We start from the raw sequence: 27,670 nt of genomic DNA, 5'->3' as shown, positions 1-27,670 counted from the left end.
TTCTGAATAAAATATGGAATTTTGAAACTTCCACATCATTGCATTCCGTTTTTATTTACAATTTGTACTTTGTCCCAACTTTTTTGGAATCGGGGTTGTAACTCTGTATAGCTTTTATTTACTTATTTATTCATTTTTTGTTTTTCTTTTAATGTTACATGAGTCTTTTTACTTTATTTATTTATTTTTTTTAATTACTTACTCTTAGTTATTTATTACTCTAAATTCATTACTATGCCTTGGTGCCTTTTATTACATGATTTCTTGTTTTAAGATTGCACTGACTTGTGTTATTGGTCCTTAGTTGTCATGGCCATCTTGTCATCTCTCTGTGTGTATGGTGTCCTCAAGTTACGTTGTCTTTGTGTTTTATGGTGTCCTGAAGTCTTTTTACCTGCTTGTCCAGCACTTTGGTCGGCTGCCTCTGTTGTACTATTTTAAAGTGCTTTATAAATAAACTTGACTTGACATTTGTATGCTTTTTTGTGAAGTCAAGTTCCAGTTTTACACCAAACATTTAATTGTATCGTTATCGTTAATCCTGTAAAAATGATCGATATTGTCGATACTTGAATTGGCTGTTTGTTGTGCTTCCGTGCCTTTGTACCGCGCATGCGCAGTGTGCTGCAGTATTGTGTCTTCTAAAGATGGCGTTGAGTAAAACATTCGGTCAGAAGCCGATAAAATTCCAGCTCGAAGAAGATGGCGATTTTTACATGATAGGTTCAGAGGTATGCTTTTTATTAGGAAATTAAACTCTCTAATATGTTCGTTTGAATTAACTACAGCGATATTTAACAGTTTTGACCGAGAATATCTCGTTATTGTGAGGAGTTGTTTGATGCTTCGTTAGTTAGCATGCTAGCTCGGATGTAGCTTCTGACGCGTCCACAGTGAGTGAATGAATGAAGGAATCAATGATTGGATGAGAAATAGTGAATTTATTTGAATAATTATATAGTTAGGCGGTTTGTTTTATTGCTTATTTCATAACCTCGACCCAGCCTTTTTTTTTGTGTGTGTGTAATTTATCTCTGTACTGTTTAGCATGAAGTGGCTAAGAAGAAGAAGGGGAAAAAAAACTTGTCTGCTGTTATTCTCTACCAGGCCTTGAATTTAAAGCTAAAGTCCACTCTGAGACACAATAAACATGTTTATATTGAAATATTTCCGATGTGTAAAGCTATTCTGGTCCTAATTCATTCCTTGGTGCTCTGTTTTTGTTTTTCCCTGAGAACTTGGCTCTTGTGTCCCGCTGTGACGTCACACGGGGGACATTAGCACAGTTGTTTTACAGTCAGGGTACGCAAGCTAAAAATCACATTTAACACTTATTATCTTCAATATCAAAAGGCTTGACTAAATAAACTTGTTTATTGTAGCCCTGTGATCGCTCTATTTACCATGCAAAAAAAAAAATGGTGATAACGTTATTTTTGGTGAATGTATGGCAGTATATGTCATATTTAGCAAAATTACTTGTGTCATTTAGAAAAAGTGCTTTTTTTTTTTTTGACCACAGGTAGCTCCAAAAGGGATGCACTTAAATCATTCTTTATACCATAAAACAAATATTTGGTTCCATATCATTGGAAACATAGTTAAGTTTTAATGTTGAATGCCAGTAAGTTTTCAGACTATTTTGATCAAATTAGTATGTAATTGTGTCAAAAAAATGTCCTCTCCGAGACAGCTAATTTTTCAATATAAAATAACATACACTACCGTTCAAAAGTTTGGGGTCACCCAGGCAATTTTGTGTTTTCCATGAAGTCACACTTTTATTTACCACTGTAAGTTGTAAAATGAATAGAAAATATAGTCAAGACATTTTTCTGGCCATTTTGAGCATTTAATCGACCCCACAAATGTGATGCTCCAGAAACTCAGGCTACATCCACACGACAACGGCAACGAGATATATATATTTTTTGAAATATCGCGTCCACATGGGCAACGGATCAGTAAAATATCAGGTACATATGGCAACGCAACGCTTGCTGAAAACGATGCAATACACATGCCACACCTCTACGTGCGCTGTAAGACGGTCCCATCGGAGACACCAGAACAATAGAAGAAGTAGACGCATGCGCATAAACCCCTTCTTTGGTAGTATCAGCCACATAAAGTTTTGATTATTAATCAGTAGCGTAAAATGAAAGATGCGGAAAGAGGAATGAATGGGGGTAGATGGAAGCCGTTACGCCAACATTCTGATATCCTCCAGAATTCTTTAATGGTCCGGAATAAATTGAATGCTACACGCTGATGGATTACTTTGTTCTTCTACGCCCTTTTTGAGGAATGTATTGTCGGACTTAAACCAACATCTGAAGAGGTGAGATGGCTCCTTTTTTTTTTTTTTTTCCTATTTTTGCTGGCAGGATTGTTTTTGTTTTTGGAAAGCGCACAGGCGGTGCACGGTTTGGTACTGCTTCCGCAGTGTTTGGACTAAAGACTCTGCCCTAAGGGCTATTCTCTCTCTCTCTCTCTCTCTCTCTCTCTCACTTTGCACCATTACACAATAAATATTCACAGTGAAAATATTTTGTAAGCGCGCTTCATGAACCAAGTTATAGGATTTGTTGACAACTCGCATCGAGTTCGTTACACTTCTACCGGGCGTGAAGCACTGACAGTCATGTGGTTGTGACGTCATCATAAACAAATCCGTTCTACTCATCCAGACGACTTCGCAATGGTGCCGTTGCCAGATTTTTCCACTCTGGAACCCGTTCTCAAAAGATTTCGTTTTGGGGCACCCAAAACGCCGGTGCCGTGTGGACGCCAGGCCGAAACGATAAACAATTTTATCAGATTCACCTGAATCCGTTGCCGTGTGGACAGGGCCTCAATCTGCTCAAAGGAAGGTCAGTTTTATAGCTTTTCTAAAGAGCTAAACTGTTTTCAGCTGTGCTAACATGATTGTACAAGGGTTTTCTAATCATCCATTAGCCTTCTGAGGCAATGAGCAAACACATTGTACCATTAGAACACTGGAGTGAGAGTTGCTGGAAATGGGCCTCTATACACCTATGGAGATATTGCACCAAAAACCAGACATTTGCAGCTAGAATAGTCATTTACCACATTAGCAATGTATAGAGTGGATTTCTGATTAGTTTAAAGTGATCTTCATCGAAAAGAACAGTGCTTTTCTTTCAAAAATAAGGACATTTCAAAGTGACCCCAAACTTTTGAACGGTGGTGTATCTAAAATGATTATTTTCATCCTAAAATGTGTTCAAGATATCGGGACATAAATATTAGAGACAACTAACACAAAGCTTGCAGCCTTATATTTAAAAGCACTATGGAAGTAGTGGATTCTGAATTGTCAAAAAAAAAACGTCCTCTCCGAGAATCACTTCATTTATTTCTCCCATCTTATGCAGATTACACAAAACTACCATACACATGTCAAAAAATTACCTGAAATCTGTTCTTTAACTTGTCCTTCACTTAAAAACTGGTACAAGAACCAGTTTGAATCAATTTGAATTTTGGACCCCTGTGACACAAACTTTGTACCCTGATTGTAAAACAACCCTTATAATACCATATATCCTGCTAAATGCCATTATAACAACAGGTTTTGTTGTTCGCTTCCAAAACTAGACTTCTTTTCTCACTCGTGCATCGATATATTAAAGAGAAATCAAATTAATGAATAAATAAATAAATAGTAGGAACATTGGTGCAAACGCTAGACTTGGGCTACGTTTACACTAGACCGTATCTATCTCGTTTTCTTCGCGGATGCACTGTCCGTTTACATTAAACCACCTGGAAAAGCCGGGAAACGGGAATCCGCCAGCGTCCACGTATTCAATCTAGATCGTATCTGGTCCGGTGCTGTGTAAACATTGAGATACGCGAATACGCTGTGCTGAGCTCTAGCTGGCGTCCTCATTGGACAACGTCACTGTGACATCCACCTTCCTGATTCTCTGGCGTTGGTCATGTGACGCGACTGCTGAAAAACGGCGCGGACTTCCGCCTTGTATCACCTTTCATTAAAGAGTATAAAAGTATGAAAATACTGCAAATACTGATGCAAATACTGCCCATTGTGTAGTTATGATTGTCTTTAGGCTTGCCATCCTTCCACTTGCAAGTAGTAAGTGATATGCGCTGGGATCACACACACAGCGGCTCAGTCCCGAATCGTGGCTTGTGCACTTCACTCTCGCACTGTGTGAGCTGCGCAGGGCCGGAGTGCGCACCCTCCAGAGGGCACTCGCTGTTCAGGGCGGAGTGATTTGGAGCGCAGGATGCCTGCGGAGCCGAGCGTATCCGTGTATTGGTGTTGCTGTGTGCACGGCTAACGGTTTTAGTGTAAACGCGAATCGTTTTAAGAACGTTAATCTGATGATCCGCTGATTCGACGTAATGTAAACGTAGCCTTGGTGTCCCAGAATTCCTGTAGAACGTTCTGGGAGAGACTTGGCTAGTTAGTCTTTTGTGAGACGACGACGACGGTGGTGAATGCTTTGGGAGCTGATCAGTTTGAACAGAGTGTACAGATAAAGAGGCAAGAGAGCTGGACAGAGTAAAAGACTAAAGCGCCGCTGCATCATTCACTTTATATACAGAGAAAGCTTTCCATTTTGCATTGGTTCGTCCCGATTGCTGCTGCTTCTGTTCTCCTGTTTCTAGCTTGTTGTACCTGACTGTGCATGACAATAAAAGGACTTTCCGTTTCACTTTGCATGGCATGTTTTCTCCAGGTTGGGAATTATCTGCGTATGTTCAGAGGTTCACTGTACAAAAGATACCCATCTTTGTGGCGCAGACTCGCATCCGTAGAGGAGAGGAAAAAGATCGCAGCATCGTCGCACGGTAAGTGATTCGCTGGCCTTTGCGTTCAACGTGCACAATTTAAATCTTTGCTTATGACTTACAGTCCAGAAAGCAGTTGTAACCAATCTGTCTATCTTCCATTCAACTGATATTTCTTGAAAATGTGACATGAATCATATTTAATGAAGAGAAAATATTTTTGTTTTAAATCACGCACGCATTGAACGGAAGATACGCAGATTGTAAACCGATTAGTAATCTAGCAGCCTCACGAATGCATGCTCAATATCCAGTAAGCGCTTTTAGTCCTGCTTCTGGACAGCAGTTTGTGCAGTGTTTTATTTTGTGTTAGATCATGGTTACACAACTTTAGCCACCAGTGTGACTCTGCTGAAGGCGTCTGAGTGTGAAGAGATCTTCGAGGGCAACGATGAGAAGTACAAGGCAGTGTCTATCAGCACAGAACCTCCAGCCTACCTCAGGTAAAGAAAAGAGCCACTGGTTCCCTTCAGCCTGAAAAGAAGTAGAAAGTATTTTTAAACATCATAGATTTTTACCTCACCGTCATTATTGTGATGAATAAATAAGTTCTCTGTCGTCTTCTCTGCTGCTATCAGGGAGCAGAAGGCCAAGAGGAACAGCCAGTGGGTTCCCACACTCCCCAACAGTTCTCACCACCTGGACGCTGTGCCTTGCTCCACTACAATCAACCGGAACCGCATGGGACGCGACAAGAAACGGACCTTCCCCTTGTGGTGAGACGCAGCCACCATTACGATAAAATTATATTCTAGAGCTTTTTAGTTATACAAATTATTTTTTAAATTACATAAGGAACGTACTAACCATTGTTACCTCCGCCAAGGAGGTTATGTTTTCGGTAGCGTTGGTTTGTCTGTTAGCAACATTACGGAAAAAGTAATGAACAGATTGCTCTGAAATTTTTCCCAGAGGTGTGACTGGGCACAAGTAACAATCCATTAAGACCCTGTCCACACGTAGCCGGGTATCTGCTAAATCGAAGATATTTTTCTACGTTTTGGCCTGTCATCCACATGAAAACACATCAAAAACGAATATTTAAAAAAACTCCGGGCAAAGTGAAGATTTTTGAAAACTCCGTGTATGCCTTTTCGTGTAGACAGAGATAACCGGAGTTTTGCGTTTTAGAACGTCACAATCTGCGCCAAAAAAATGACAACAAATCTGCCCTGACGTCAAACGTGCGACCTTTGTTTACTGCAGAAGCCAGATTAAGCATGGACTTAAGCTAGCTGCACACCACAGCGATCCACGCGGTACCGAACCGACCCATTTCAGAGCCGACTCCCGACTGTTGACGAGTGCAGTCGTGATTGAAGCGACACGTGACAATAGCCTTGTGATTGGCTATTGGATATAGTTACTGTTAAATCCAACACTTGAAGATGCTACAGGCTGAATTACAAATGACACAACATGGAATATGTAGCGCACTATCTAGGCTGCATGAGCTATTATTTCCAACCTTAAATAGTGCACTTATATAGGGGAGTTAAAGCGATTTGGAATTCAGCCACACAACTTGAGCAGAGTGGCTTTCCAGCCCACTGTGTCTATGGATAAAGCTTCAGTCTATGGAATTACAGTATATACCTGCATTAGGTGCTACCAACACGTATTTCTCGCGCTAGAAATTGTTTAATGATGTCACGTGTTATATGCGAAAGATATGATTGGCTATTGCTAGCGACTCTCGCCGATCAGTCTGGCTCCCGATTAGTTTTTCGAATCGGCTGTGAGATGAGTCGGTACCATCGAAAACTAGTCTTTACGCCTGACTCGCGACTTCAGTTGGCTCGGTACGCTGAAAATCGGCGTAGTGTGCGGCTAGCTAAAGAGTAATGGATCGGAGGAGTGCCTTGAAAGCGTTATAGTGCAGGTGCTATTTACATGTTTAATTTTAGAAGCCCAACTGCTGCTCCAAGAGCACAGGCGATGTGATTAGGGGGTAGGATTTGGGGAAATAGCCATCTACAGGTTTGGAATGCTTATGAATGTGATTGAAAACGCAGATGTTCGGTTATGTGTGGAAGGGATTTTTTTCGAAGACGAGGTGGTGTGGATAAAACATTTTTATAAACGGAGGGGGGGAAAATGTTCGGTTTTAAAAATACCCGGCTACGTGTGTACATGGCATAAATTTTGGCAGTGATCCGGATCACCTTCTGGATCCCGGATTTTTTTAAAGGATTCTTGGCGGAGGTCTGCGCTCTCCCAGTGCTTTTCTAGTTTGTGTATTATTTTCCTCAAACAGCACCCCCTGCTGTTTTTATTCTTGTTATACTGCATCAATTTGCCTCCATTATCAATTTTCAAATTATTAAAGAACGTCATTTTTTTATCCATTTACGGTTATATTAACGTTGTGGAACGTCATAGCAGCTATAAACAGTCGTATCTTTATCAGCAAGCCTTTTTTTAATTATTTGTTTGTTTTTTTGCTGTGGACTGAAGGTAATAAGACAAAAATAGAAAATGATCCAGCTTGTCATGTTATTGAGAAACTTCAAAGCTCTGTTCTGAAAAGTTTTCCAGCACCACTGGGAAAGACATCGGCTCTTATAAAAGCTCAGACTCTGGGCTCCTTCCATAAATGCTAAATAAACATATCCTTGTAGAAAACATCACCATATCAACAATTATTCAGTTTTACATGAGCTAAATAAATAAATGGTTTATTATTAGATTATGTGGCGTCTCCACCATACAATTCCCTGTGTGAATGAGATATTACTATGGAACTGATAACGTCTTGGAACAAGTGCAGTAATATATGAACTTGCGATTTGAATTCCAGTGGTGCTGATGTTCTAGAAAACGAATCTTCCTGATCAATCAGATATGAGAATTCAGTATCGCTGTGGTATAAATGTTATTAAGCAGTTTATTAGCTTATGTGGCCTTAAAGCCGATGAGCTGTTGCCGTGGCATGGCGTCCATCGTCCGACTGTCGTCCGCAGTTCAGTAAAATCGTATCTCCTCCGTCAATTCTCCTGATTGTTTTGTTTGAAAGAGCTCATCACTCCACACACAACTTGGTTGTTGTTTTAGCAAAAAATTTGACAGTGAGTTAGTAATTAGGCCAAGTTAACAAATTTTCCAGGCCTCTCATTAAAATTTTATCTTCTATCTGATTTCTAATCAGATTCCAGTTCTGATTGATGTTTTTGGGTCGATCTTCCATCGAGGAACAAAACTTGGTCATTTGTTTGATTTTTCCTGTTGTAAACAATTTGTTTACAGCTTTGTTTGTTTATTTTCAGTTAAATCATATCTCTTTCCTCTATTCTCAATGTATTTCAGTTCCGTGGTGGGTTTCCCAAAAGCCTCTTAACGCTAAGAGCATTTTAACTAGGAGAGAAAGTGTTCATTGTGCTGCTCACGTGACCATTTAACAATGATCTTTGTGCTACGATGCTTTTGGGAAACTCGACACTGATTGTTTTGTTTGAAAGAACTAGACCTTCTGCACAACACTCGGTCGTTGTATTGTCAAATTTTTTGCTAACAAGCTGCTAATTAGGTCACCTTAACGAATTTTGGGACTTCTCATTAGAATTGCGTCGCCTTTCGCAGTTTTCAACCAATTCCAGTTCCGATTGATGTTTTGGGTCGATCTTCCCATGAGGAGCAAAACTTGGTTGTTCATTTGTTGATTTTCTTCTTGTAAACAATTTGTTTATTTTCAGTTGAATCGTATCTCCTCCGCAGAGATGCCGATCACTACGATTCGTGCGTAGTCGCTACGTTTTTGACAGTAGCACTACGAGGCTACGACCGTCTATTCAGTTTATATGGGATTCATACGATTTTAGCATGGATGCGGTTCGAAACGCGTGAATCAATAAGGGTTCACAATATTTTGCCGGTGTTCGGTACATTTGAGGCCAATTATCGCTTGATAATTCAATATTTTGACTGTGTTTATGGTCAAAGTTTGCTTCGATGGGTGCCGCCATCTTTGTTGACAAGCGTTCTGCGCATGCGCGAATTAATTATCGATGCCGCGATGGAATGTCGAACAGCCCATGTCACTAGGTATTGAGGGGCTGTCGGGGTGTTGTAACCTCACAAACTATCGCTCAAAACATGAGCTCAGGGTCGTCATCCACCCAAAACACCATGTTCCAAATATGCAATAAATATTTCACGATATATTCGCAAAAAGAAACGAAACACTGTTGGAACTGAAAGTCATCTTCTGAAGTAAATCAATCAGAACTGAATAAGTACTCTGACTTGATATTGATGAGATTAAAAGTGAAAGGAAGTTGATAAAAATTAAAAGTAATCAAAGTGACTTGACATTAATCATGGGAATAAAAAGGAAATAGACATGTTCCAGTACAACTGTTTGAGTATTTGCTAATTGAGTGTTCCAGTATGTTATCTATAAATATTGATGGTATGTAATCTGCATTTGTGTAGTAAAGTTAAGAAAATAATATTCACTGTTTGAAAGTTGATTGTATACAAATTACCAGAGAAGTCTTTACTTCAGGGGTGGGCAAACTTTTTGGCTCAGGGACCACATTGACTTTTGAAATTTGCCAGGCGGGCCGGGCCAACACCAAATTCATACATATCGAACATAAACTGGAAAAGCTTTAGTGTTATTGTAAGGCCTTCACTGACAGACCCAAATGCAGATCAGATTGACATTTATTTTAGTTCTCGGTCAACAAGGGCAGAGCAGAAAAATGCTTGCAGTTCAATAGATTGGCACATAAAAAAATATATACACATAAAAACAAACACCAGCACTACAGCAGCCACCCACGACAACCAAAATTACTAAGAGTTATACTTTTTACATTATTATGTCTGTAAACATGTGACTACCATCTTATTACAGCTCCAACATAGTTTTAAAAAGAGAAAGTGTTAATACTCACATTCACTCAGCAACCGCTGAGCTGTATTCGTCCGTGCTTGCGCTGACTGGTTGTTAGCATAATTAGCATGCTTGGAGGAAAAGTGCCGTTTGATGTTACATTCCTTTAAAACTGCAACGGTTTCTTTGCAAATAAGGCATACAGCCTTTGATCGGACTTCAGCAAAAAAAAATATTGAGTTGTCCATTCTTTATTGAACACCCTGCACTCACTGTCCACTTTTCTTTTTTTAGGACCACTCATTGTAAAGTTTTATCCTGTGTTCTCGAGATCATCAGTGGCACGGGCGCCAGAATGATTTCCATGGCACGCGCTGCACCACTCTGCAAATGTAATCTCGCGTGAATACGACTGACTGGAAAGACGGATCTCTAGAACACCTGTCTACGTGATAACACTGATGCTTATAGTTTATAGATCTGCTCAATCATGTTTATATGATTGTCTTCCGCGGGCCGGATTAAAAACGCCAACGGGCCGGATGCGGTCCGCGGGCCGTAGTTTGCCCACCTCTGCTTTACTTTGTGTGAATGTGGTGAGTTATGAGCATCACTTATGAGAAAATCATGAGTGATTGTGGTTTGGTTTTATTTTTCAGATAATTGAAAAAAAAAAAACCAAGTCAACAATTTTCTCCCCCCAAAACCAACATGTCCCAGTTCATTTTAGTCACCTGTATTCACTCAGAATGGCCCTAAAAAAGCACCAATTTCCAAAATTTTCTCGGGGGGCTTATAGCGCCCCCCCCCCCCCCCCCCCCCCCCCGAACCCCCAGCTGGATTGGACTCGCTACGCACCCTGCGGGCACTCCGCTCGTATGCATGTGTCACTACGCATTGATTTCACAAAAGGTTGGCATGTCTGCCTCCGTCAGTTCTCGTTGAACAGTTCTGATGGAGTACTGGTGGCGCATATGCACAAATATTTACATGCTAATCTTGCCATTAATGGAAGTCTTTTCTCGTTCCTTTTCCACCACATCAGGGAGTCTTCCCCCCATCAATGACAATTTCCTGCAGGTACATGGTCATTTCTGCCTCAGACTTTTCTTCATCAGTAAGCGTGGATGCTCTGGCTGCTGCTTTCTTCCCAAGAAGACTGCCCAAAGACCCTCTCTTTTTCTTAGGCACTGCCGCGGCGCAGTCACCTGGTTCCTCCCCTTCATCATGTGACGGACCGGGTGTTGTAGCACCTGACAGCGACGGAACGATCTCTGTCACCATCTCTTCCATCAACTCAGATTTTGTGGCGTGAAGATCAAACATAAAAAATTAGGTAGCCTAAATTTAAAGAGATAGTAGGCTATGGGATATAGTATCACAATTCTCAGCGCAATGGAATTTTTTTTTTCTTTACGTGCCAAAGCCTCGGATGAGTATCTAATACTTATAATAATAATAATATTTTATAATGTGGTATTAAAATCCACCCCCCCACGATATGATCGTCCATCACGATGTTTGCACTGTAAACATCGTCGATGCCAATTAAGGGGACATCGCACAGCCCTAGTGTGTCTTTTTCGCTTCTGTTCTCTTCATACAGATCCTGCATGGCCATGTAGTGACCGTGCGTCAACAGGCATCTTATTTATGACTGCCTGTTGCAAATCAAAAACTTTGTGTCTGGTTGATTAAAGCTTTTGGATGTAAGCAGTGTAATGAACACGGTGTTTGTGTTGAAGGGCTTCTCTCTTGTCTTCTCTTCCTTTGCAGTTTTGATGACCACGACCCAGCGGTGATCCATGAAAACGCCTCACAGACAGAGGTTCTGGTTCCAATCCGATTAGACATGGAGATAGACGGCCAGAAACTCAGAGACGCTTTCACTTGGAATATGAACGGTAGTCCTGGAGAGCATTCAGCAGCATGCTGTTAAAGGAAAATAATAAGCAACAGGGTTTTCTAGTGAAGCAGATGGCTGAATATTTAACACAGCCATCTCAATCCTTTTCATTCCAGAAAAGCTGATGACCCCAGAGATGTTTGCAGAGATACTGTGTGATGATTTGGACCTGAACCCGCTGACGTTTGTCCCAGCCATCGCCTCCGCGATCCGGCAGCAGATAGAGTCCTATCCTACTGACAGCATCCTGGACGAACAGACCGATCAGAGAGTCATTATTAAGGTAAGTGTGTAGCACAGATGGCTAGAGAGATGTATATAATTAAGTTTAAAACTGGAAAAATTCCTTTCCGTGATATAGAATGTCACATACTGCACGTTTGCATTGCTAGCTGAACATCCATGTCGGAAACATTTCCTTGGTGGACCAGTTTGAGTGGGACATGTCCGAGAAGGAGAACTCTCCAGAAACGTTTGCGCTGAAGTTGTGCTCTGAGCTCGGCCTCGGAGGAGAGTTCGTCACCACCATCGCCTACAGCATCCGCGGCCAGCTCAGCTGGCATCAGAGGACATACGCCTTCAGGTGAGACACGCAGTTATTCACGGACACATCACCTCGTTCCAATGCAGGGAAGAAAAAAAAAATCCAAAAATGAAACGTCTCACTGAGAGCTTTACCATGAAGCAAGCTCAGGTCAGGTGTTCTTAAATGCAGTGATCACGTAGTCAGCTCACTTGGACCTTATTTATGTATAAAGCTACAAACTTAGCTCCACAGCATGTTTTATTAACCCTGTGTAACGTTTCGTTCCGTACACAGAATCATCACCTGACACTCAGATTTGACTGGTCAGTAATTGGCTGTTAAACTCAGACCTGCCAACCTTTTTATACGTTTTATGCGGCGCAAAAATACGCCCAGAGATTCCCCCAGATTAAAAAGGCACACGAGTCTGGAGCGAATGCAAGTGTACACTACCGTTCGAAAGTTTGGGGTCACCCAGACAATTTTGTGTTTTCCATGAAAAGTCACACTTTTATTTACCACCATAAGTTGTAAAATGAATAGAAAATATAGTCAAGACATTTTTCTGGCCATTTTGGCTACGTTCACACTGCAGGCTGAAGTGACTCAAATCCGATCTTTTCGCCCATATGTGACCTGTATCCGATCTTTTATTGACAATATGAACGACACAGATCCGATTTTTTCAAATCCGACCCAGGCCGTTTGGATATGTGGTCCTAATTCCGATTCCTATCCGCTCTTTTCATATGCGACTTCAGTCTGAACCGCCAGGTCGCATTCATCCGACTTACACGTCATCAACAAGCCACAAACGTCACTATTCTGCGCTGAAGTAGGCGGCGGGTCTCTCAAAAAAAGTTACAACAACATGGCGCATAATCACGGGCGCAGATAGAGGGTGGGACTCGTCCCACCCAGATTTAAATTCACCTCGCTCGGTCCCCCCCACTTATAGGGAGGAAAAAACGTCTATGCTGTCTTTCTTTGCATAAGGCAAACCTCACGGAAAAATCAAAAGACTAATTACCATTCGGTTTATTGAGGTGCACAGCAGTGTATACATAGCTGCAACAACTCACATAAAACAAAACAAAGACTGATATTCGGTTGGTTGAGCTGCGCAGACTGCACAGGTTGCGAGCTTGAGCTTGGTTGCTATGGTTACTAACAACAAGTTTGACAGGCATATCGGGGTTGGGGTTGGTTTGCTGGCAGCTTTGTCCCCCCCCCAGTTTTTTGTCCCTCCCAGTTCAAAAAACGTATCTGCGCCCCTGCGCATGACATCAATGCGAGGGACGCTTCGGGCTGTGAAGGTTCTGAATCTTCTGAATGGAAGGACGCAGAGGTTAGGGAGCTGATTTCCATTTGGGGGGATGCAGCTATTCAAGCTAGATTGGATGAGTCATACCGCAACCGGGCGGTTTTACTTCCGTAAACACTGGCCATGCTCACTGCATGTGACGTCGTCGTATCCTGCAATGCGCATGCGGAACACTTTTAGGTCGCTTTTCGTTCATACTGAGGATCACATACAAGTCGCATATATTTGTTAATGTGAACGACCTCACAAAAAAATCGGATTTCACAAAAAAATCGGAATTGAGCATTAAGCCTTGCAGTGTGAACGTAGCGTTTGAGCATTTAATCGACCCCACGAATGTGATGCTCCAGAAACTCAATCTGCTCAAAGGAAGGTCAGTTTTATAGCTTCTCTAAAGAGCTCAACTGTTTTCAGCTGTGCTAACATGATTGTACAAGGGTTTTCTAATCATCCATTAGCCTTCTGAGGCAATGAGCAAACACATTGTACCATTAGAACACTGGAGTGAGAGTTGCTGGAAATGGGCCTCTATACACCTATGGAGATATTGCACCAAAAACCAGACATTTGCAGCTAGAATAGTCATTTACCACATTAGCAATGTATAGAGTGGATTTCTGATTAGTTTAAAGTGATCTTCATTGAAAAGAACAGTGCTTTTCTTTCAAAAATAAGGACATTTCAAAGTGACCCCAAACTTTTGAACGGTAGTGTAGGTCTTTCAAGTTCTCCGACATTAACGAACAACCCCAGATCCCCTGCCCACTTCACCCCATCTTCACATTAGCGGCCCTCTCCTTTTCTTTGCATCCGATGGTCTTTCCGTGATTTTCCTGCCTGAAAGATGTTCTGACGTGCCCTCACTTTCTGTTAAGGCAAATACAGGTTTTGAGTTCATTGATATGAAATAAAATCCAGGAAAAAAGTCTGAAAACTGGTGATTTTGAAAAAAGAACGTCTACAGCGACATGTCAAATGTAACAGTTTACGAAATTTTAATGGTAATCCGAAAATGATTTTAAAAAATGAGATTCGGGTTCAAACAGCATCATCAAGCCTATCGTGGTAGAAAGTGGTGTGTGTGTGTGTGTGGACAGGGTTTCCCACTAGAGGTCTGCGCGGGACAGAATTTTCAGTCCCGCTCCCGCATTGTGCAGGCCCGCTCCCGCAAGGAATTATGATTTTCAGCATAGGTCGCGTTAACCGACAATTGTCCGTCATTGGCGGATTTTTTTTAGCTATGACGGAAAAATCTGAAGGCCGTCGGTCATTTTGACGGATGTTTACCATTACCATTACCAATAACAATAATAGCCTAATAATAAAACATAATGAAACATACAATTGAAATGATTGGCAAGTTGTGGCAGAGTTTTCTTACATACAGTATACATAGTCTTCACTGCCGTCACTTTCAATCTGAGCCGACGTTGCGGCAGTCTTGATGTTCAGTGCATAGGCTACTCATGTATACATTGCAGCCACTGCGCAAGGCTGTTCCGCCCATCGCGCTCCTGACCGCGCTCTGACTTTCCTAACCACTAGCACAGTGAGATGGACTAATGTTTCCCTTCTCTGCAGAAGACACGTCATTTTTGCTATTAAAAAAAGAGATGCATTGGGTTGTTTGTGTCGTTTCCCTGCCTGTACGTCTTAATGCAATAGCGCTCGTTTAGGCTAGTTGTTTTCTTGTTTTTAAAATGAAACAAATGCCGATTTAGTGTATTCTTCCCCAGCAAGCTTAGGAACATCACTGCTCGAATATCTGCTAAACTATCATTTTAATGAGAGCACGGGTAGACAAACTAACATTTAAACATAACTTCGTTTTATTTAAGACCTTCCGTGTCAGCCCACTACGGGTCACCGCGGGGTGCAGCTGCACCACTGGTGCAGAAAGACCGCATGCTGCAGGATTTCCTCCCTATGAAGAGAGTACTAGCAGGGTCGGGAGGCTCTTGCCAGCTTTTGATCACTTCCCTGGAAGAAATGTTTCCCGACTTCAGAACTTTGGCTGAAGTGGCGCTGGTTATTCCAGTCTCCAGTGTCGCAGCAGAGCGCGGGTTCAGCCTTCAGAATAAAATTAAAACGTCAATGAGAAGTCGTCTGTCCGAGGCAAAGACGCAAAATTTAATGACAATTGCCTCGGCAGCAGTCTCCGTTGACGACTTTGATTATGCACAAGCGAGCTCCCAATTTAAATCCATGTGGGCCAGAAGGAAGGTTTGAGCTCACGCAAACAGGTCAAATTAGATCGTCACTTAAATCGTTGTAGTGGACTGTTCATATTTTAACTGCAATTGTCTTGCTACGTTGTAAAATAACATCGTTCATATGCCCGTTAAGGCACAACAGCCGCAATGTTTTTAGCGGAGGGAAAATGGGTTCACAAGTGACCGAACGTCAGAATCTCTGTTCAATCTTTTTGCATCATAAGTACATAAATAAATGATTAAATAATACAAGCTTGTTCTGTGAATTAATTTTTAAATGAAAGAGTCCATGAAAACACAAGTTATTAAATATATAGCATTTATAGCCTATATACATTGTCATTTAAAAGTTAAAATAAAATGACAGATAATAATGGACAATGACGGAATTTTTACGACCCTGTCCGTCAAAATGACGGACAATGAAAAAGTCTAACGTAACCACTGATTTTCAGTCCCGCTCCCGCCTGCCATATTTTGTCCCGCTCCCGCCCGCAAATCCCGCATGATGCAGACATTCGCGTTATTTCTCACGAAAGTTCTTGTCATTGGCTTGGGGAATTAAACATGCTGAGCTTAGCTGAGCTCTCCACTGACCGATCCTTCACCTAGTGCACGTAGCGAGGGTGCGCGCTGCCAGGCGGCATGCGCAGCTGAGGCTTTACAGAGATACCCATTGTGAGCTTCACTAGAGAAGCTCTGCTCTTCTGCCATGATCGGAGATCTCAAACACGGAAGAGCGGAAATGAATCGGAAACGTACGCGAGATTAGACCACATCCGCAAATTTAGGCATCTTAAAATGTTTTTATTAATGCCAAATAAAATATCCAGCACAAATTATATATGATAGATATAAATTTATAAATTTTATTTTAAACACGTTTGTAGTTAGCGGGACTGCAGCTTATCACCTCTCCCGCCCGCTCCCGCATTGTGCACTCCCCCTCCCGCCCGAGCCCGCAATGAGCTTTCAAAATTTGTCCCGCGTCGCACTGCTTTGCGTCGGGTCCCGCGGGAGTGCAGGGCTCTATTTCCCACTGACCACCAGGCACTTTTTTTGGGGGGGGGGGGGGGGGGGGGTTGGTTTCTGAATTGAACTGTAATGTTTAGTGATTTCATGCACAGCAGGATTAAACTCTCACGTTAGTTTTCTCCGTCTGCTGTTGACATGAGTGTTGTCATGAACCATCACTCACCCACCGTCCACATTCAGAAGTAGTTATTAATCTAGAAGATCCAGAAGGTTTAAAGGCTAACTGTAATACAAAAACTCGTTAATAATGGTATGAAATAGTTCATAACGCCATGCTAATGCGCTTTGATACATGATGTTGGCGAGTTGCAGACAGAGTATGGCTCGGTGCTTTCCTGATCACCTCTATTTACAATGGGATTACACTATACAGACATGTTTCTTTAATTTCCAGGGACATGCACAGGCAGGGTTCTCCCCCGGGTTTTGAAAAATCAAGTCCAAGATACTTTCTTCACTTAGTCTGTATTTTTCCTTAGTTACCGGCATGTCAGAGTGGACTGAATGCAGGTTTATACCAACCAAACTGGCACAATTCAAATATTTGTACAGGCGTCTCCATTGCATATAAAATTTGGGCTCCACTCCAGCCTCTAATAAGAGAGACTTGATTTTGGGCAGCCTGTGAACCATCAAGCTAAAATAATAAACCCCTTTCGTTTGAGCTTACTTAAAGGAGATACACAGAACCTTTATTTTTAAATAAATTTGAGTGGATAGTATCTCCATCCGGCGGCACGGTGGTGTAGTGGTTAGCGCTGTCGCCTCACAGCAAGAAGGTCCTGGGTTCGAGCCCCGGGGCTGGCGAGGGCCTTTCTGTGCGGAGTTTGCATGTTCTCCCCGTGTCCGCGTGGGTTTCCTCCGGGTGCTCCGGTTTCCCCCACAGTCCAAAGACATGCAGGTTAGGTTAACTGGTGACTCTAAATTGAGCGTAGGTGTGAATGTGAGTGTGAATGGTTGTCTGTGTCTATGTGTCAGCCCTGTGATGACCTGGCGACTTGTCCAGGGTGTACCCCGCCTTTCGCCCGTAGTCAGCTGGGATAGGCTCCAGCTTGCCTGCGACCCTGTAGAAGGATAAAGCGGCTAGAGATAATGAGATGAGATGAGTATCTCCATCCTTGAGTCTTGTATGCCACATAAATGGGGATTAATATAAATAATGAGTTAAAATCGACTGCAAAGTTGGCGTTCAAGCTGCCCCGCCGAGCCAGCCAGCCCTGAGTGCATGACATCACAGCAGGAACCGGTTTTCAGGCCGAGGCCTTTGACAGCTATAGACCAAAGTCATAAAAATTTATAGTGAAAGTAAGAAATACCGTTACCGAGTTGCTCAACCTAAGACTGATTTGACTTCATTGATCGTGGGTTGACTGTCATTAAAACAGGATAGGTGTTATAACTTATGCAGCGTACATGCATGCATTTTCACTGATAAAACGTAAAAGGCTAATTAAATAAATCAGATGAACTGAGACAATCGCATTCTGAAGCAAATTAAATAATCTTATACTGGTAACTTAAACACACAATACAAGTTACATGTATTAATCTAAATGCAGGTAAACAATGAGTGTTTTGTATCCAAATGAGAGTCGGAGCTTACCCATCTGTGTTCTCGCTTCTTGAAGGCTGACCTTGCGGCCAATTATTTTTTGAAACAATCTGACTTTCAGTTCTCCGTTCATTCTCTTTTTCCACATAAGGGCGAGATATTGCTGCTGAGGCAAGCATATCCAGCGGAGAAATCAGACGGCTGGTCCACTCATTCTCCATCCTGAGTACTCCGCCATTACTGCTCGACTCAGGCAATTACTAAAACCCAGAACGGGACGTCACCAGTTTTAGCAACAGCCGTGGGGCGGTAACTGCCTGAGCGATAGTATGTCCCAGGTTTTAGCAACAACCCTCGGCTCACACTCCTGGAGAACTGGTGCAACTGAACTCGCTTTCCTTTACTTGTAGTTTTTGTTTCCTTTAATTGTTGGTACTGCACCCTCTTTCAAAACAGGCTTATAGCCAACGCTCCTCAACAGCTCAGAGGTTTCGTACGAGTCTTCAGTAAAATGTGCAGAGCAGAAGAGAGACACCTTCATAGGTGCCCAGTGTGCCCGTGAACTTCTCACAAAACACGTCCAAATCTTTGCAGTTTGAACATTCTTGGGCCATGAATGCAACATAAATCCACCTTCTGTTGTGTTGCTGCACCCACCAGCAACACATCTACGTGGCATGGCGATAAATTAGCTCAAAATGGAAGCTCGGAGTTGCAGTCAGCTGTGTTTTTAGTATAGCGGAAATGGCAATGAGACAGATAGTATTCCTGCTGTGACGTCACAGATGTCAAGGTCATTCACTCAGACCGCTACCTATATGAATCACTTTAATCATAAAAATTACTATATGAGATTTATTATTAACGCTTAAAACTATTCCTGTGCCATTTTTGAGGTCTCGAGGCATTTATAAGCAAAAAGTGAGGCCATGGTTCTGCGTATCTCCTTTAAGATTATTATTACAGTCAAACCTCGGGTCACGAGCGTCCCTATTCAGGAACAAATCGGGCTACGAACACCATTTCCGAGCAAATTTTGCTTCGATGCACGAACACACAAACTGGCGGGCTTCCGCACTACGAGGCGTGCAGCAGCATCAGTTGTACTCAAGGTGACACGCTGTGAACATTGTTCGTCATTGCGTTGTGTTGATACGATTTCTTTTTTTGCTTTTTGCATTAAAGGGCTGATGACACGAACATGACTCTATGCAATTTCTTAAATAAACTATACAACATGGCAAACATGTTAGATTTCTGTTATAATTATGTGAAAAGAAGCTGTTACGCAAATATCCAACTTTTAATTGCACAGCGCAAGAAAACTGGGTCCGTGGCTCGCGGCCATGTTGTGACGTCAGCGGGAGAACACGCTGCGGTTCACTGGCTGTTCTACTCTGGTTCTACTCAATGGAAATGGCGCATGAAAACGCCGGTGAACTCTCTAGTGCTAGCTCTTCCTCTTCTGGGAGTCCAGAATTGTGTTGATCTCTTCCGAATAGAATCTATGATAGCCTACCTTCTTTACCCTTTGCCTCTCGTTGCTAGGCGGCAGTTACGTGAAAGCCGCAAGCTTTCACAAGCAAATACATGACTGATATCACGCCGACTTTATGATTACATTTATGATTATCATGTAGAATCTATAGCTCTACGTACCTTTATCTTATGTCGTTTCACAACACATGTTCTGACAGGAGGACTGTCTTTGGATCCGGCATAGCTACTAGTAGACCCCCTCCGGAATACTGGCAGTGTTGCCAGATTGGGAGGTTTCCCGCACAGTTGGGCGGTTTCAAGTGCATTTTGGTGGGTTTTGAACATATTTTGGGCTGGAAAACGTCAGCAGTATCTGGCAGCAGATACTCCTCACATTTTCCAGCCCAAAATGTGTTCAAAACCCACCAAAAAATGCACTTGAAACCACCCAACTGGGCGGGAAACCTCCCAATCTGGCAACACTGTGTAGGCACTGCTGATGGTAGCAGCACACGTTTGTGCTGAACTGAACACCCAAGAGATTCTTTTAAACTGGGAAGGGTGTCAAAACAATCCAAATCGAAGTGTTCAGAGCACAGGACGGATGTTGGTGAGGGCTCCCACTTGTCACGAGTGCGCCTGACTTGCTTCACCCACTTCGCATGCAGCTCGGGATCTCTGGGAAACTTGAATAAACTTACCCCATCCTTGTGGGTTTTGGAGCAAAAGCCGGCAACACAACGCGAAGGCATAATAACTATATATATATAATAATGTATAATAAAAATACTAATAATGATAAACTGAACACCTGTCGCATCAACAACAAACTGGTAAGTTAGGAGGAAGGTTCTTTCGCTGACGTCATATAGCTCCTCCCCGTCCTTCGTCTCCTGGGTGCTGCAGCCCCGTCAAATTTGCCCAAATAGCCCCGTTTATCATCATAACTTGTAAAATAGGCGCCTTCGTGAATTAATATATGGATCATCGGGAATTACTTTTTATGTTATAAAACATCGCCAAAGATGTCAAAAACGTGTCATCAGCACTTTAAATTAACCCTCATTATGGCTCCCAAGAAAGTGAAAAGTGTTAGTGATAGTGCTCCTCCTCCATCATCCACGTGTGCCAGCAACTATCAACCACAAAGATAAAGTGTACTCTACAATTATTGTTTTATTTTAGTATTACTGTATTTTTCTATAATTAAGGTTATTTTTAATCCCTTTCTGTATTTTTTCCACACATAAACCCATAAGTTACCAAAAAACTGTTTCTGGGGCCGGTGAACGGATTAATTGGATTTACATTAATTTCAATGGGGAAAAATTAATTCGGTATGCGAACGAAGTCAAAGAACGAATTAAGTTCGTAACCCGAGGTACCACTGTATACCCCTGCTCTGAAGGAGCACAATCGTTGATGGATTAGGTTCGTCAGTGATGAGCGTGACGAGCACCAGCGGGAACCCTGCGCAGGTGCTACTCCAAAAGACCACAGGATATGCACATTAACCGTTTTGCATACACATATTTAAACACAAGTATAGTTGAGCCCTGTATCTACATACACTCCAATCTCTACCTTTATACAGGTGATTTGTGAACATGTGATCGATCAGAAATGTACGGAAGCCGCGAGAGGCCCTTCATATAATCCTTTTTTTTTATTCACCTTGTTATTCCGAGATAACGACATAATTAATTCAGGATCTCGAGAAAACAGCACAACTAATTCGAGATCTCGAGAAAACAAGGGCCCGTTTACACGAGGACGCTGTCGGGTAAAAACGACTAAATATTTTATCGGAAGTGCCTTTCGTCTACACGGGGACGGCGTTTCCGAGGCTGAAAAACGGAAAAAATTGAAAACGCCTTCCAGAGTGGATAAGTTAAAAACAGCCCCCGTTGCATATCCGTCTAAACTACCCAATACGCGAAACTCTGCTCGGATCTGCTCACGTTGGGTACGCGTTTACGTCATACGTATGTCATATACTGTACATGCCAGCCCGGGAAGTAAAAAAGTAAGAGCATGTCTGATTACATCGATCCAACGGACCTTCAAGCTGCTCTGGCAGCTTTAATAAACGTCCAGGAGTCCTTCGAACATCTATACCGAATCTGCACATATACCGTTAATGAACAGAGGCGGGTATAGTATGCTCTTACTTTTTTACTTACTTTCTTACTTACCATAGCCAGAGTAGTCAAAGTTTTCGCGGCGCAGATGTGCAGATCAGACAAGACGGAAGACGTTGCGCATGCGTGCAGACATAGCGGAGGTCTTTCACAGCACCGCCTGGCATGCACATCCAATTGAATTCCACACATTTATGCGTCACCGTATAGACGCAGATTTCCTCCTTGAAAACGGTCGTGTAGACGCGGAAAAAAGTGAGAACGAAAACGGACTTTTGCGCTTTTGTTTCAGACCGTCCCCGTGTAAAATGGGCCCAAAACCGTTATTTCGAGATCTCGAGAAAACAAAACCGTTATTCCGTGATCTCGAGAAAACAAAATTATTTCATGATCTTGAGTAAACAGCTGAGAAATGGTTCATTCAGGTGTGCCAAGAGACTTGTGATGTGCTGACTTTGGGGCTATTTCTCATTCTGTATAGACGCATCTTTGGTCATTAGAATGTCTGGAATAATCGATCACCTAATAAGGCAATATCCTGATCAGGGTTTGACACGGAGAGATTGCATTAAGTCTTTTAATAAGGGATAATTTCAAAATTCTCCTCTGTGACCCCCCCCCCCCCCCCTCTCTCTCTCTCTCTCTCTCTCTCTCTCTCTCAAGACATCGTAAAAAGCCATTTCTGCTCTGTTACATGTCCGCCAATTTCTAAGTCTTCGTTGTCTGACCCACAGGGGGGCGCAGCTCTGTTGGAAATCTCAGCTGTTTTCTCGAGATCATGAAATAATTTTGTTTTTTTCGAGATCTTGAAATAACGGTTTTGTTTTCTCGAGATCTCGAAATAACGGTTTTGTTTTCTCGAGATCTCGAATTAGTCATGTTGTTCTCTCGAGATCCTGAATTAATTATGTCGTTATCTCGGGATAAGGTGAATAAAAAAAGATTATATGAAGGGCCTCTTGCGGCTTCCGTAGAAACGTACATCAGGACGACTTATCACCCCTCGTCAAGGTTGGCAGGACTGTGAGTTAAACCACAGTATCTTGTAACTTGTAGCTCTTTGAGTTGCTGAAATATTTATTTGGAGTTCAGATAGCATTCAGGTTGTAAGCTGAGAATCCTGTGTGTGTACACACACACACGTAAAGCTTATTGTGGTGCTGTTTCCGTTGTGCTGATAAAGACCGAGCCTCCAAGCATCATGAAGCATTCAGTGATTAGAACAGGAAGAGTTTAGGATGTAGCTGCTTCCACTCATCATTCTTTCACTCGCCAGTTAAACACTAATGCCCTGCTGGTAACGATGCCCAGGTCTCACCAGAACGGCCTTTCATTCTCGCAGAAATTTTACAAGGCAAAATAAATGTGTGTGTATTTCCATGTAGGCTATCCCAGTGTCCTCTTGCGCCTCGGATACACAGATGTAGGAAGGAAAGGAAGCTCTTTCATGTTTGTGGTTTTTCTCTTTTCCAGTTGTTCTGTGGAAACGGCTCATTCTTTCCCCCCAGCTTATAGATGAAACCTCACTGTGAGCAGAAATGTATTTGTATATGCTGCATTATGACTTAAGAGATCAGGCTTGCCGAGGCAGCACTACATAACTGATCCCATAGACGTTTTAAACTCGAGTGTGTTTATAGGGAAATGGTTGAGCATGACGTAATGGATGTGCAAAGTTAAAAATGGGAGTATTTTGGATTTTTGTTGGGTCATATTACAGGTCATTTTGATCACCTCATGATGAGTTACAACCTTAATTCAGAGTGTTTATGAAATGATTTTTTTTTTTTAAATGGATTTAGTCTGTTCACAGAAAAGGTGCTTTTATTTTAGTATATACCTTTGCTTCTTTTGCTATCTAATATTTTCAGCCATGATACTAAAACAGCGAGGGTTAATACTCTGTATTCACTGCTTTTCAGCAGACATCTCTGCTACCTTTTTTGACCCATCATTCCATTCTGCATATCAACATAATATCCCCTGTAATGCATTTCAGATCTGATTATTTTATTTCCTTATTTGTTAGTGTCCTGGATTGTTTATTATCCACACAAACCACACACATGAGCACGCGTACTCTGTTTACAGTGAATAGTAAACAGGACAGTCGTCTTAATGTTCCAACACATTCGATGGCTGCAACAAATGATTTGTATACTGTAGTTCCTCCTCTTGGTATTTTCACAGAGCACAGTTTGCACTTTTTTTCATAAATCATGAAACATGTCTACATCTGTTCTTTAACGTGGCATCATACACTAGGCTTGCGTTACACAGCATCACCTTGTATTGCAAGGTTTCAGAGCAGTAAACAACTTCGAATTGTGATTTAAATCTGAAAGAAATTGAAAGATTTTAAATTTAGAAATTACTGCTTTTCTTTATTTGTGTTTTCCATACAATCCCAACTTTTTCTGATTGGGAGTTCTACTGCAAACAGAACAGCTAAACGTAGGGAGGAATGATGGCAGCAGTGTTGGGTGTGAGAAAACTGAATGAAGGAAGGAAGAGAGGAAAAAAGAAAGTGGGGGAGAAAAGGTGGGGAGTGGGGAAAGAAAAAAGCGGGGGGGAGGAAAAGGCGGAAGGGGGGTTAGGAAAAGGCAGGAAGGGGGGGAAGGAAAAGGGGGGGGGAGGCCGGAAGGGGGGGGGAGGCCGGAAGGGGGGGGGGAGGCCGGAAGGGGGGGAAAGGCCGGGGGGAGGGAAGGGGTGAAGGGAAGGGGGAAGGAAAAGGCGGAGGGGGGGAAGGAAAAGGGGGGGGGAGGAAAAGGCAGGAAAGGGGGAAGGAAAAGGCAGGAAGGGGGGAAGGAGGGGGGAAAGAAAAAGGCAGGGGAGGCAGAAGGGGGGAAGGAAAAGGCAGGAGGGGGTGAAGGAAGAGGGGGAAGGAAAAGGCAGGGGGAGGCAGGAAGGGGGGGAGGAAAAGGCAGGAGAGGGGAAGGAAGAGGCGGGGGGCAGGAAGGGGGGGAGGAAAAGGCAGGGGGGAAGGAAAAGGCAGGAGAGGGGAAGGAAGAGGCGGGGGAAGGAAAAGGCAGGAAGCAAGGAAAAATGAGAGGAAGAAAGAAATGAACGAAGGAAGAATGAGAGAAGAAAGAAATGAAATTAAAAAAAAAAGATGCCCAAACGGAAAACAAGAAGAAACAGTGAGAAGGAGAAAAAAAACAAAATAAGGATGGACAAAGAGCAAGAAAAATGAAAGAAAGCCAGGAAGAAAGAGAACAAAAGGAAAAAGGCAGGAAGCAAGCAAGGAAGGAATGATGACTGATTGATTAGTTTAAAAAAAAGGAAGGAAAGCAAGAAAAGAATGAGGCAGGAAGGAAAAAGTCAAAGATGGGAAGGAAGGAGTCAAGAGGCAGCAGAAATTGAAAGCTTTTAATGGATCCCTTTATTTACCGTGTAATGGTCATGGAATTTAAAACAAGCAAAACCTAACATTTAACAAGCCGTATTTAAAATATAAAGCTAGCTGTTGATTTTAATTAACAATCAGGTTATTGTTTTTTCTTCCCCTTGCCATGTTGTGGTTCTCGATGCTCGCTGTTTCAGCAGTCCCTTCACATTTTCACAACTTGCATTATAACCATTTTGTTTTTTTGTAAACCGTGTACGCTCATTGACTAATTGTTGCAGCCATATGACACGCAGGTTCGTTCTTTACACTTTCCATGATGTGAACGCTATGGCAGATTCCCTAACAATTTGAAAATTACTATTTTCAAATTTGTGGGGGTTTTTTTTCTCCCTTTCACAGCTGATTATTTTGAATGTGCTGCTAGTGTGGTATCATTCTGCATGTACCATCATATTGCTTTTTGCTTTTTTTTTTTTATTTATTTGGGATATTCACACAGTGCCTTGGGCTTGTTTGTTTGTGCTGTATGATTAGTGTCTGTAGATCACTAGTCAGTGAGAAAAGACCAGAAAAATATGATGTAATGATTTAATACAGTAGTTTTGGCTTATTTTTCATTAATATTAACTTCATATTAAAAGAACCTTGTAGGGTGTATCCAGTTGAGAGCTGACGTGTTAACCATACACGGTGTGGTTTTGGAGTAAATTTTAGATTGTGATGAACAGGTTCTCAAATGGATGCATCTTAACATCTATTTTAACATCATTGCTTTTTGCTTTGCTGTAATCTTCTAATTGTTTGCTTCTCCCACTGTCTGTTCCAATAGGTCTGATTTCAGGTCAATATACTTCAAAATTTCTTGACCTTCTCTCCCTCCTTACCCCCACGTTTACCCCCACTTCCACCTTCATGCCCTGGGAAGCTGAGTACCCTCATCTCTTCTTTTTTTGATCTTGCACCTTTGCAGGGCTCGTTGCTAAAGGTTTCTATGCAACGAGCATACAGTAAATTGGTTTTTACCAGGACACCAGTGCAAAATGGTGGATCTTTTTATAGCTACTTTTAATGACAAAAATATTTGCAATTATTAAATTTAAGAGTAACACAGAGGTTTGGTTGAGTGATTCGTAGCTCCACTGCATGTGTTAAACTGATAGCGTTAATTAGATATTTTAGTTTATTGGTATTTTGTGCATGAATCATCCAATTATTTAATGTACATATTCACATATTAATATTATAAATAATTTAATAATAATAATAATAATTTAAAGGCATCTCTGCAGATCTCCATCACCACTATGCCTTAAGGGTGACCAGTGGAAATATCATTTCCTCCAACATGCAGTCATGATCTAGCGCGCCTGTACTGACTTCCTGTGACCGCAATGTCGTTCTTTTCCGTAGTGAGAACCCCTTACCGACGGTTGAGATCGCCATTCGGAACACAGGCGACGCTGATCAGTGGTGCCCCCTGCTGGAAACTCTGACAGACGCAGAGATGGAAAAGAAGATCAGGGACCAAGACAGAAACACAAGGTGAGATACAGAGATGCCCCTTTTCCACCAAAGCAGTTCCAGGGCTGGTTCGGGGCCAGTGCTTAGTTTGGAACCGGGTTTTCTGTTTCCACTGACAAAGAACTGGCTCTGGGGCCAGAAAAACCGGTTCCAGGCTAGCACCAACTCTCTGCTGGGCCAGAGGAAAGAACCGCTTACGTCAGCGGAGGGGGCGGAGTTATTAAGACCAACAACAATAACAAGACCGCGAAAGATCGCCATTTTTAAGCGACGAGAAGCAGCAGCTGTACAAACGCGAAGTCATCCATTATTGTTGTTGTTGCTGCTGCTTCTTCCGTGTTGTTTTTGCTTCGATATTCGCGCCAAGGTTTATGCAAACGTAGCGACGTAACTGACGTATACAGCGACGTAATGACGTGGCTTCCCTTAGCACCGTGAGCTATGGAAAAGCAAACTGGTTCTCAGCTGGCTCGCAAGTTGAACGAGTTGTGAACCAGCACCAGCACTGGGCCCGAACCAGCCCTGGAACTGATTTGGTGGAAAAGGGGTATGAGAGACGAGATTTCCAGGGTGTGGAAATGAAAATGGCTTCATTTGTATTGCTCTGAAAAATTCACTAAAAATGATCATTCTGTTTTATAAGATTTGGTTTATAAACATATATGGTGCTATTATTTGATATGTTTGTTGTCATGCTATTTTAGACTTTGTTTTCATCACTAAACAGATTTTTTTGTTGTTGTTTTTGTATTCCTAGGCGCATGCGGCGACTTGCCAACACCGCCCCCGCCTGGTAGAGAGGGAACATTTTCTGATCCACCACTCGATAAGCTGAAGGCGTCAGAGCCGCTGGATCTGCCTGTCATCACTGGGACATTTATGTTAAGACGTACTATGTATTTGAGTTACTTTTTTTTTTAATAAAATAAACTATTACTAATA

The 27,670-nt window shown here is 42.2% G+C and overlaps 1 protein-coding gene across 2 annotated transcripts; it reads left to right on the top strand.

Annotated features, from left to right (window-relative positions):
• The first annotated feature begins 637 nt into the window (after window positions 1-637).
• Window positions 638-27,670, top strand: LOC132895157 (SWI/SNF-related matrix-associated actin-dependent regulator of chromatin subfamily B member 1-A). 2 transcript variants are annotated; one of them, XM_060935425.1, is made up of 9 exons: window positions 638-731; window positions 4,734-4,845; window positions 5,180-5,288; window positions 5,424-5,561; window positions 11,459-11,586; window positions 11,705-11,871; window positions 11,981-12,171; window positions 26,618-26,749; window positions 27,486-27,670. In XM_060935425.1, exons 1-9 carry the CDS (start codon window positions 648-650, stop codon window positions 27,523-27,525), a joined length of 1,101 nt encoding a protein of 366 aa, XP_060791408.1. In that variant the 5' UTR covers window positions 638-647; the 3' UTR covers window positions 27,526-27,670. The 2 variants fall into 2 exon arrangements, with proteins under 2 accessions (XP_060791408.1, XP_060791407.1); XM_060935424.1 differs by having other exon boundaries at window positions 5,159-5,288.

This window comes from Neoarius graeffei, chromosome 12 (assembly GCF_027579695.1).
Source record: "Neoarius graeffei isolate fNeoGra1 chromosome 12, fNeoGra1.pri, whole genome shotgun sequence".
NCBI classification, from domain to species: domain Eukaryota; kingdom Metazoa; phylum Chordata; class Actinopteri; order Siluriformes; family Ariidae; genus Neoarius; species Neoarius graeffei.
This window is presented reverse-complemented; position numbering and strand designations above follow the sequence as displayed.

Excerpts from the sequence above, each read along its gene's own strand:
- LOC132895157 (XM_060935424.1), top strand. The coding sequence starts at position 648 with ATGGCGTTGAGTAAAACATTCGGTCAGAAGCCGATAAAATTCCAGCTC. Across the intron at positions 11,587-11,704 it reads TTTCACTTGGAATATGAACG|AAAAGCTGATGACCCCAGAG; the intron begins GTAGTCCTGGAG and ends TTTTCATTCCAG. Across the intron at positions 11,872-11,980 it reads ATCAGAGAGTCATTATTAAG|CTGAACATCCATGTCGGAAA; the intron begins GTAAGTGTGTAG and ends TTGCATTGCTAG.